The 12,068-nt window shown below is 32.4% G+C and overlaps 1 protein-coding gene across 4 annotated transcripts in view; it reads left to right on the top strand.

Annotated features, from left to right (window-relative positions):
• Positions 1–12,068, top strand: part of VRK2 (VRK serine/threonine kinase 2) — a 96,519-nt gene that overhangs the window by 27,019 nt on the left and 57,432 nt on the right. For all 4 annotated transcript variants that reach the window (XM_074332005.2, XM_074332006.2, XM_019717191.3 and 1 more), the window contains exons 3-7: positions 3,022–3,071; positions 3,815–3,884; positions 5,298–5,385; positions 6,982–7,087; positions 8,297–8,389. In XM_074332005.2, the coding sequence (XP_074188106.2) occupies positions 3,022–3,071; positions 3,815–3,884; positions 5,298–5,385; positions 6,982–7,087; positions 8,297–8,389 (407 nt within the window). The remainder of the gene's footprint in view (positions 1–3,021; positions 3,072–3,814; positions 3,885–5,297; positions 5,386–6,981; positions 7,088–8,296; positions 8,390–12,068) is intronic.

Raw genomic sequence — 12,068 nt, 5'->3', positions numbered from 1 at the left:
CTAGTTGGGTCACTTTGCCATTTCTGAGCTGGTTACCGTGGCCGGTGGGCTTGTATATTCCAATTACCCAGGTTTGGTTGGTCACGTGCCCAACTGTAGGATGTAAGGGAGGATACACTGTGATAGGCAGCCCTACTAGTTCATGTGAATAGTGGGAGGTTTGGTTCCTTAAAGGAAAAATCAGATGAGGCTCCCAATAAATAGAAAGAAATGCCAGAAAGGCAGATATCATCTATGTGCACAACACATTCCTTATCAGGTCATCTGACCTCTCGTCATAAATTTAAATGAAGATATGAAACTACTGTACTTTCAACACCGTGAGTAATCATTCTTCTTGTGCCCCAACAGATCAATCAGCTGTAACCTGCCCTTCGCCTCTATTGCTAAGTCCTATCAGTTTCTGAAATCACTGGAATCCATTCATTTTTCAGTACCATTGACACTCTAGTCCAAGCTATAGTCCTCTGATCTATCAAAATTAAATCCTTACTGATCGGCCAGTATCTACTCTGGTTCTCCTTCAGTCTGTTCTCCACATTGTAGTGTAGTCATCTGTTCAGAATGCAAAGCTAGTTATGTGTTTTCTGTCTTGCACATATACCTCAAGCTTTTAAAACTTTTCATTAAACATAAATTATTAACTAGATTTGAATCTGGCCCTTCACTACCTCTTCCACTGGTCTTGCTCAAGCATTCCCTTTTATATAAATTAAATTATACTTTCTCATAGTACATTTACCTCTCCCTTTAACATTTATTATAATTACAATTTTAGACTTGTGCATGAGTATTTGATGGATGTCTGATTTCTCCACTAGACTATAAAAGCAGATACCATGTCTGTTTTCTGTGATCATTTAATTTCAATAGCTAGAATGTGACTTGGCTTATAGTAGAAAATAAATACTTGTTTCATTAATTAACTGATTGATTACTATAAAGAGTCCTCTATGGTAACTAGGACAATTTATTTGTTGACATCCATCTCCAAGAGCTTTCTAGTCAATTGATTTTGGATTTAAGCCCTCCAACATAATCTAACTTGGAAGCTTATAGAGAACATTGTGTAGCTATCAAATGACAAATGTGGGGATGTTTCAAGTGTATGTCAACACATGATTATGTTCATGTGAAATAATATGGAAGGAAGATTCAGATTATAAAGTGGTAGGGATATACTGATTGAAATCAGCAAAAAGTAGGACTTCGGACAGATTGGATATCTTTTTCCCCAGTGGCAGCATAAGTTATTTATCTAGTTGAAATCTCCATTTTCCTTTAGTCCCTTTATGCTTCTTAACATTCTTTTTGGCTTAAAGTTTTATTTGCTTCATTGGCCACTTGCTTTTAGACAGGAAGCAAGAAATTTCTATCAACTTAAACCTCAGGAATGAAAGACCATTACCTAGAGTAGCTACTGTACTAAATGGACCAGGGTTGGCGCAGGACTATTTCTACCCAGCCTTGAACATCTTAGTAGTAAAAATAGTTTGCCATAGGGTGGGAGAAAAGGTGTTTCTCACTCCTTCTATACGAGGACTGGATTCCTTTTTCTGTATGTACCTTCTTGAGGTTTTTTTGTTTGTTTTGTTTTGTTTTTACCTGTCTTCCTGCAGTTCCTTTGGGACTACTGTATGGGTAAAAATGAAGCAGCTTTATATGAATAAAGATGAAAATAGATTTTTAACTGATATAAATAAGTTTAATTTCTTTGTTACTGTAAAGAGAGCTTGGTTCAGAATTTATATGTAATATCCACTAAAATTGAAGTAATAATTTCAATTGTCTAATAGCATTGCTGATATCAAAAAATTTGGAGAATATTTAAGAAAATTGTACATGTGTACAACTGTAAAGTACAGTTTATATGCTTTAGTAAAGTTGTGATATACTTTTTACATCTATTACGTGAAGTAATAGAGGAAAGAACAATTGATAGAGTTAGGAGAAAGAAAAGGAAAAAATGTTAGGAGTAGTGATAAAAGAACACAGCATTTTGATAAATGTACTGAAAATATACCTGAGGAATTTGATCTTGTCCTCAATCTGTTAAGGGCTGATTTTCAGTTGTATTCAATACTAGTTCCATCTTTTTCACTTTCACGTCCCTTTAAACATCATCCTAACGCTTAACACAGTGTCTTGCATATTCTAGCCTCTTGATAAATAAATACTGGTTAGTTTAATGAAAGAATAAATGGATGAAGAGTGAATAGATAAATAACAAAATTCTAGACTTCACAATACATAAACAACACGTCAACTTCTCTTGTCAAGATTTGAAAACAAGAATCTTAATCACTTAGATAATATAGAGGACAGGATTGGTTTGATCTAAAATTTTAACAGTGGGATTTGCAGAAGTTGTATTACTGTATCTAAAATGCAAATGGTACATAATAAAATGAAGTAGGATAATTTGAAATTGAAATGAACTTATATTATTAGATGTGTATTCTTTAATGTAGGGATAATTGATTGCTAGGCTCAGAAGATAATTTTTAAAAGGCTTTGTTCTTATTCTAACTTGATTTATTTTAGAATTTTGCCAAGTAGAAACTGTTTTGAACTTCCTACTTAATATGAATCAATTTTCATTTCTGAATTATCATACATTTTGATTTATTAAAATCGAATCAGTGGATTTTACTACACATCATTTGTTGGGTTTAACTGTTATACATCTATAAAATATTTTCCCCTACATTTAGATCTATGTGATTAGTATTTTGGTTTTATGTGTTTGAATATTTGAATACTGTTTATAATAAAGAGTGTGAGTGTGGTGTCAGACAAATTGAGTTTTAATCCCCATTCTGCTACTTCTTAGTAAATGATTCTACTTGTCAAACCTTAGTAGGATCTTATGTAAAATGGAGTTGATACCTACCACAAGAAGTGCTTGGGAAGATATAATAAACTAATATATGGAAAGTGCTTAGTATAGTCTCTGGGATATAGTAGGCATTCAGTAATTGGGAAGAACTTTCTTTTCCCCCACTGTGTTTTGTTTTGCAGCTTTCCCTACAAATAAACCAGCTAAAGATGCAAGACATGTAATAAAAGTGGTAAGTATTACTCTTAAATTTGTATTTCACATATACATTTGACTTTTTAAGCTTTATTTTTGTAAAAACATTTCTCATCATACTTTTCATAATTTTACTTATCAAACCTAATGTTATGGTATATTTTCACATTATTAAAATGTGAAAACTGGAGAATTTTTCTCCTGTATTGACATTTATAATCCTTGCATCTTACCTAGCCATCTTCTCCCTCTCCCTTTCTTTCCCTCTGTCCTCCTCTCCCTCCCTTTCTAGTCTATGGTAAGGTCCTTAAAGACAGGGATGATGTTTTATTTTTGTTTGTATCCCCTGTGCCTAGTGCAATGAATAAAATGTAGTAGACGCTCAACAAAGGTATCAAGTAGAATGAACCACAAGGGTTGTTTGCAGTGTATCTACCCTGATACCCATGTCAGTAAACACTGAGAGTCTGTGAGTATGTAAGTATACAATTTTTAGTGCTTTAGTAAATTCTTTCCATAAAAAGACTATTTCCATGTGTAAGATTGTAGATAGAGAGCATTACAATGTATTAAATTTTAAAATGAGATTCTTCAAGTGTATTTAGTAGGGTTTGTTTTTTTTTTTGAGATTTTTAGTAGAAATCTGGTGCCTATATTTTATAATAACTGTTTCAAGTACTATTATCTATTACACATATATACCCATAATTTCACAGTTGAAATACCAGCTCCATCTTTAAGATTATTTTTTCCTAATAAAATTGTTCTTTTCTTTTATAGGAATATCAAGAAAATGGCCCATTATTTTCAGAACTTAAATTTTATCAAAGAGCTGCAAAAAAAGACTGTAGTAAGTAAAATTAGCGAAGCAAGCTACTGTCATATGAGTGCTTGCTAAAGTGAATGTTAATATTTTTGTATTTTTTGGCCTTCTGGAAAATTCTTTTCAATTAGAAATGTTATTGTAAAATGATAAGTTAACTGTCATATAAAAAAGACAGATGATGAACAAATCTTGATATTACATACATAATGGCTTATATATTTCAAGTCAAAGTTGTTTCTGCTGCTTTACAGAATACGTTGTGTTGTTGATCTAAGCTACCAAGATTTCTCAAAGTGTAAAAGAGGGGAAAATTAATTTTTTTTTCTTTTTCCCAAAAACCGTTTGAATAGGAAGGATGTAAGTAAAAGTAATTTAAATAGGTGGTAGATATATATTTATAAACAAAAGGAATGATGTTAGAATGGATTAGGGTAAAATATATGGAAATGATTAAACATTTAGATGATTTAGAAAATAAGGTAAAAATGTTACAAACTTGAATGCTGGGAAGTTAATTGGAGCTGGATATCAGATGTCAACTATCAGAGGGTTTGAATGTGAAATGAATATGAGCAGCACTGAGGAGAATAAAAGCATTTTATAAAGACTATAAGAGATAGATGGACTAAGTAAAGCTTAAAGGAAGTTGATTTGAGTAATGACTTTATAGTCAAGGTCCTTTACATTATGTTTAGGAAAAAGAATGATGAGTCTGGCCTCAATAATTAACTTTCTTTTCCTTAATAAAACCTTCTAAACATTAAGACTGTAGTCTTTACTAACTGCTTAAACTTTGTCAGGGTGACAAATAGAATCCATTAAACTTGATTGTTTATCAGTGGAGCTGTCTTAAACATTAAACATATATGGTAGAAAAGTGAAAAATTAAATAAGCTACCTGATTATATTAAGTGAATGTGAGTTAAAAAAAAAAAAAAAAAAAAACAAGCACAAAACTAAATTTAATCAAAACAATTTCTGTATAACATAATTTCAGAGTAAGATGATTTTTCTTCCCAGTTTGTATTTTTTCAACTACCGTGGCTTTAGATTTTTAAGTAATAAGGAAGAAAAAGCCATCTCTTTCCTGATCCTTTGGTGGTTAACATGTTATATTTAAAATTTTAACTAGCATTAAGGGAATTAATTTTTTTCATGAGTAGAAACACTTGTGTATATGATATCAATGCATTTTATGACTATGATTACTTTTGTTTTGGTTGTAATTCATTTACTTTAAAATGTATATGTTTCTGTGTTAATTATAATGATACATTGAATTTAAAGCCATTCGATATATTTGGTTCTTAAAAAAAATTTTTAGGAACGTCTTAATTTCTATTTAGGTTAACTGAATACGTTTTAGCATCAATGCAAAAGTAAGAAATACCTTTCTAAAAACATGGATCTTTTTTTCTGTTAAATTTGTCTTTGCAGTCAAGAAATGGATAGAACTAAAACAACTTGATTATTTAGGAATTCCTCTGTTTTATGGATCTGGTCTCACTGAATTCAAGGGAAGAAGGTAAAACGGAATTCTTATAATAATCAGATATTGTACTATCACTGTTTCTTATGTGGTCTATTAGTTATCTGTTGCTATGTAACAAATTACCCAAAATGTAGTTGCATATAACAATAAACTAATATTATCTTAGTTTCCATGGTCAGTTATGTATAACTGGCTTACCTGGATGGTTCTAGCTCAGGACTGCTTATGAAAATATAGTTAGCTGTCTGTTGGGCTGCAAACATTTCAAGGCTAGACTGGGGATGGATCTGCCTTTAAGGTTACTTATGTGGCTATTGTCAGGCTTAGGAAGATCTGCTTCTAAATTCACTCATGTGATTGTTGACAGGCTTCATATTCTCACCATGTAGGTCTCTCTATAGGCTGCCTGAGTGCTACAAAGACGTGACAGCTGGTTTCCCCTAGAGCAAGTAACTGCGAGAGGGAGAAAGCGCATCTGTGTACACACACACACACAAAAGAGCAGGCATTCACGAAAAAAGCCACAGTCTTTTTATAATCTAATCTTAGAAGTGATATCCCATCATTTCTACTGTATTTTCTTTGCTGGAAGCCAGTCACCAAGTACATCACAAACTCAGGAAAATTAATTAACCTCCATCTCTTGAGGAGAGGCAAAACCAAGAATTTGTTGAAATACTTTTAAACCACCAAATATGGCTAATCATCACATAAATAATTAATTACTAGTGATTTTTGAAAGAAAACAAATTCTGTCATTTGTTAGGTATCCATTTTGTCCTTTTAATAATAGCCTTTTAGGATAGATGATACGTTTTTTACCCCCTTGGTGAAAAAAATAGGCTCAGGGGTCAGTGCTTTGCTCAAATGCCCTTTGAATGTTACAAGTAAAAGCAAAATAAACAAACGATAATCTCATAACAAGTAAAGAGCTCCAATAGGGGACTGAATAGCTAAGTAGATCAGGGTACATCCATATCATGTAATATTATGCAGCCCATTAAGTAAATCAGTTAGAGCTATACCGGTTGAATTGGAAGGATTTCAGTGAGATATTGTTGAAAAAAGTATGATGCAGAAAAGATCACATTTTTGTAAAACAAGGACAGAAATTTCTATATGTCTATGTTTATGTGTGCAATACATAGATAGATGTAGAATAGAGGTTGATGTAGGGATGTAAGTGAAGGGAAGAAAACAAGGAGTGGAGATGCCAAACAGAAAAGGAAAACGTGCATTTTTCAAAAGCCATGTTTATAAATGTATAGAGACAGTAAATATGATTTTATAAGGTCAAAAACAAATATAAATAAAATTTCTGTATGGACAAATAATTTGTTCAGGGCTACATGGAGAGAAGGTGATGGAGTCAAAATGAACTAAATTCAGGACTATTTAATTTAGAAAGACTATTTTCATGATCTAAGTGTGAGTGGTTCAGCACAGCATTCTCTTCTACTAGAAAACGAACTGCAAAGTAATATTGAGTAATATCTTTCTGCAATGTACAGTCATTCTCTAATGGTTCAGATGGTGAGGTTTGGGATATTTTTCCTTGTTTCAATTCATAAATAGAAAGTTTCAAGCATTGCTGTCTTAAGATCTCTTTTTGATATCTCCTTCTTACAGTTACAGATTTTTGGTAATGGAAAGACTAGGAATAGATTTACAGAAGATCTCTGACCAGAGTGGTACTTTTAAAAAGTCAACTGTCCTGCAGCTAGGTACCCGAATGGTAAGAAAGAATGACCGATTTCACAGGCTCTATTTTCAGATTATTTACTTGTCATGATACACAAATCATTGCCCTTTGTGGAATTATCAGAGAATGAGGGATTATTGCCTAAAAATGTCAGTTTTTGAGAGTAGAGGCTATTTTGGTGAAATGGATAACAGTGGGCTCTGTAAGTGACAGCATGTGCTGTATTTGGCACTACAAACTCAATTAGGCTTTGGTTCTACAGTCTGATTTTTTCCTTACTGCGTTGTTTTACATATCAGAACAAGCTTGCATTGCTATAAGAATAACATCTCTTTTGTCAATTATATTTATAACAATGGAAACTATGGCAAATTATATTATTTTCCATACTAAACACATGATGGTATGGGGGTATTATAAAGTGTTTATTATGAGTTTGGGATGGTGGCAGTAATTAGTGTGGCAATGACTAATATATACTTTGCCAAATAAGAAGCAATGAAATCTTAATAGCACCCGTGCACACATTTTGTTTATACTACATATTTGTCTTATCTTGTTTGTGTTTGGTTTGCCTAAGTTCCATTTTATTTTTTTCTATTTCAAATAGGATTAACCTATTCATGCCAGGTTGGGATGTGGCAAATAGAACTCATTAATTTTTCCCATTTGTCCATTCATCTGTCTAGCCAGCCAGCAAATGTTTATTCAACACTAGGCGTAGGTAACATGCAAGGCTCAGGAGCTTCAAAGATGAAGCTAAGGTGTTTTCTATTACTATACAGGGAGGAATACCTTTCTCTGTGCTCATGGACAGGTTGTTTTGCTTTGGGGTCCCCAAAACTCGATTTACAATTATTCTTTGGGTGAGGTATTGCTGAGTGGGCTTCATGATTCTTTCCCTTTAGAGCTCAGATTTTACATGATTTTTCCTCTTTGTTCAGTGTGATTTGGCCTCCAGGCTGTCAGGAGCATAGGCATGAGCATTGTGGAATCATTTTCCTTCCATCAGAGGTTCCATCAGAACACTTGATGTTTGAGGGTCATTTTATTCAGTTTTTTTCCCCAGGATGAGCAACCAGTACATGTGATATTTTAGGATTGGTAAATAAATAATTGTGAAATATGTCACTTTGTCATTGTTAATATGAAAAAATACATGTTATTCTATATTCAAAATATTCAAGTTGATCATGAGTACTAAATAGACATCAGTATAACCTTATGTATTTCTTTTCACAGTTGGATGTATTGGAATATATACATGAACACGAATATGTTCACGGTGATATAAAAGCAGCAAATCTACTTTTGGGTTACAATAATCCAGATCGGGTAAATATAATATTAAGCTTTGCTTTCAGTAAAGGTCCTCAAAGTACCGTACTGAGACATTCAAAAAACAAACTCCTAACCCAGAAGAGGTTGCTAATGAGGACTTAACATGAAGAATGTTGTGATTTATCTTACCTTGCTTATCTTATTTAATGCATAAACTAATAAATAATTAAGATGAGGAAATTGAGACTCAGTGGAGTTAAATAATTTGTTAATGGGCATATAGTTAAGAAGTGGTTGAACAGGAATTTGGACTTCTGTACACATTTAAACAAAGAACCATCAAAATCCAATTTGAGAAGAGATAAATTTATGCAGTGAAAAATAAAAAATAAAAAGCTGTCACATTAGCTCCTCTTCTACTATATAAACAATTAAGTTTTAAACAAAGCAGCATTTCCAATAGAACTTTCTGTGATAATGGAAATATCCAGTATGGTAGCCATTTGCCACATATGGCCATTAAGCATTTGAAATGTGGGTAATACAACAAACTGGTTGTGGATGTGGAGCAACAGGAAATCTTATCATTGCTGGTTGGAATGCAAGATGGCATGAACACTGGAAGAAGGTATGGCAGTTTCTTACAAAACAAAACATATTTTAATTTAGTATTTGATCTAACAGTTACACTCCTTGGTATTTACCCAAAGGAGTTGAAAACTTATATTCACACAAAAACCTACACATAGATGTTTATAGCAGCTTTCTTTGTAATTGCCAAAACTTGAAACAACCAAGATGTCCTTTAATAGGTTAATGGATAAATAAACTGTGGTACATTCTGACAGGGTGATAGTAATAATATTAAAAAGAAATGAACAAAACATGGAAAGATATGGATGAACCTTAAATAATGCATATTGCTAAATGAAAATCTATAATTCCAACTATATAACATTATAGAAAAGGCAAAACTATGGAGACATTAGAAAGTTCAGTGATTGCCAGGGGTTAGAGGAGAGGGAGGGATGACTAAGTGGAGCACAGAAGATTTTGAGGGAAATGAAGCAGTTCTGTATGACACTACAGTGGTGGTTACATATCGTTATACATGTATTTGTCCAAACCCTTAGACTCTTCCACACCAGGAGTGAACCCTGATGTAAACTGTAGACTTCGGGTGATTATGATGTGTCAATGTAGGTTCATTCACTGTAACAGATGTAATCCTGTGGTGTGGGATGTTGATAGTTGGGGAGACTATTTTTGGGGGGCGGGGGGGACAGTCGGTATATGAGAACTCATTGTACTTCCCACCCAGTTTTAACCAAATTGCTCTAAATTAACTAAAATTGAGTCTAAAAACTGCTCTAAAAACCTATAAAAGTGATTACCACAACCACATTAATACATTCATCACCTCACATAGTTAATTAATTTTTTTTCTGTTGTGTTTATGGTGCAAACACTTAAGACCTATCTTTCACAAATTTCAGCAAATTTGAAGTATACAGCATTATTCACAACAGTTACCATGCTGTATATTAGATCCACAGAACTTACTCATCTTCTAACTAAAAGTTTGTACCCTTTGACCGACAACTCCCTGTTTCCTCCACTCCCTGCCATTGACAGCCACTGTTCTAGTCTGGTTATGAGTTTAACTTTTTCACATGCCACATATAAGTGACATCATATAGTATATGTTTTCTATGTCTGGTGTATTTCACTTAGCATAATGTCCTCTGGCTTCATTCATGTTGTTGCACATGACATACTTATTTTTTTCATGACTGAATAATATATTCAGTGGAATATTATTCAGTCATGAATATATATATATATATATATATATATATATATATATATATGTATGTATATTATATATATATACTGGCTATTTGGATATATAATCAGAAGTGGGTTCACTGGGTCATATGGTAGTTCTATTTCTTAATTTTTTTGAAGAACCTCCATATTGTTTTCCATGATAACTGCCAATTTACATTCCGACCAACAGTGTACAGGTTTTCCCTTTCTCCACACCCTCACCAACACTTATCTCTTGTCTTCTTGATAATAGCCACCTAACAAGTGTGAGGTGGTGTCTCATTATGATTTTCATTTTCTTGATAATACCATGTTTCCCCCAAAATAAGTCCTAACTGGAAAATAAGCCCTAGCATGATTTTTCAGGATGACATCCCCTGAACATAAGCCCTAATGCGTCTTTTGGAGCAAAAATTAATATAAGACTTGGTCTTATTTTCAGGGAAACACGATAATGTTGAGCACCTTTTCATATGCCTGTTGTCCATTTGCATGTCTCCTTCAGGAAAATATCTATTCAGATCCTTTGCCTATTTTTCAGTTGGGTTATTTGTGTTTTTCAAATTGTTGTTAATGAGTTGCATGAGTTTTTATATATTTCGGATGTTAACCCCTTATCAAATAAGTGGTTTGAAAATATTATCTCCCTTTCCATAGGTTGCCTTTTCATTTTGTTGATGGTTTTTTTGCTGTGTAAATCTTTCTAGTTTGATATAGTCTTCCATCTTTATTTTGGTTTTGTTGCCTGTGCTTTTGGTGTAAATTGCAAAAAAATCATTGCCAAGACCTATGTTTATGGATTGGAAGAGTTAATATTGTTAGGATATCCATACCACCCAAAGCAATCTACAGATTCATTGGAATCCCTATCAAAATTCCAATGTCATTTTTCATAGAAATAGAAAATAGACAATTCTAAAATTTGTATGGAACCACAAAAGACCCTGAACAGTTAAAGCAATGTTGAGAAAGAAGAACAAATCTGTTCATACTTTGATTTCAAACTGTTACAATGCTAGAGTAATTAAAACAGTATGCTATTAGCATAAATCTTATCTTATACTATACTCACCAATTAACCCAAAATGGATTAAAAATTTTAATGTAAGACCTGAAATGATAAAATTAGAAGAAACTATAGGGAAAAAGCCTAATTTTAATTAATTAAAATTTTAATAACCACATGTAACTAGTAGCCACTGGATCAGATAGCAGATACTTAAAAAGTTCAAAAAATTGAGTTTATAAAAAATTACAAAAAAAAAGTTGAATATTTAACTGAACTTTCAGTTTAACTGAATATTTAACTAAAATAGTTGAATATTTAACTGAAATGAGGAAAGGAATTTCTGAATAAAAATACAAAAGAAAATATCTTAGAAAATATTGAGAAATTTCAAATTTTAAGATGTCTTGTGTATTTTTTTAAAAATTGAAAAAAGGAAAGGCAAATGAGAAACGGAAGTATATTTATGACACATATTTGAGGATATATATTAAGCTCTAAAAAATTTAATAAAAACACCAAATACGGTCTTAAAACAATGATTAAAAGGAATGAACAGACAGAACAGAGAAGAAACACAGTTGTCCAAGAAACAGATGAAAAAATTTCACCATCACTAAAAACAAACAGACGTACATATCAAAACAGTAAGGCAACCTTTTTAAAGAACTTATCAGTTGAAAAAGTCTGAAATAATCTGATTACATTGAGGCTGATGAGATGTAGAATACCAGTGGGAATGTAACTTCAGTGAGAGTAGAAGAAATTAAGTTAATGGAAGGGCAATTTGGAAATATATATTAAAAGCCTTTAAAAGTCTGCATAATTTTTTAAGGTTAGGTTTATTAATGTATAATTTACAAACAGTAAAATTCACCCTTTAAAATATATAGTTTG

This window comes from Rhinolophus sinicus, chromosome 2, assembly GCF_057876585.1.
Source record: "Rhinolophus sinicus isolate RSI-liver-muscle chromosome 2, RSI-T2T, whole genome shotgun sequence".
Taxonomy (NCBI): domain Eukaryota; kingdom Metazoa; phylum Chordata; class Mammalia; order Chiroptera; family Rhinolophidae; genus Rhinolophus; species Rhinolophus sinicus.
This window is presented reverse-complemented; position numbering and strand designations above follow the sequence as displayed.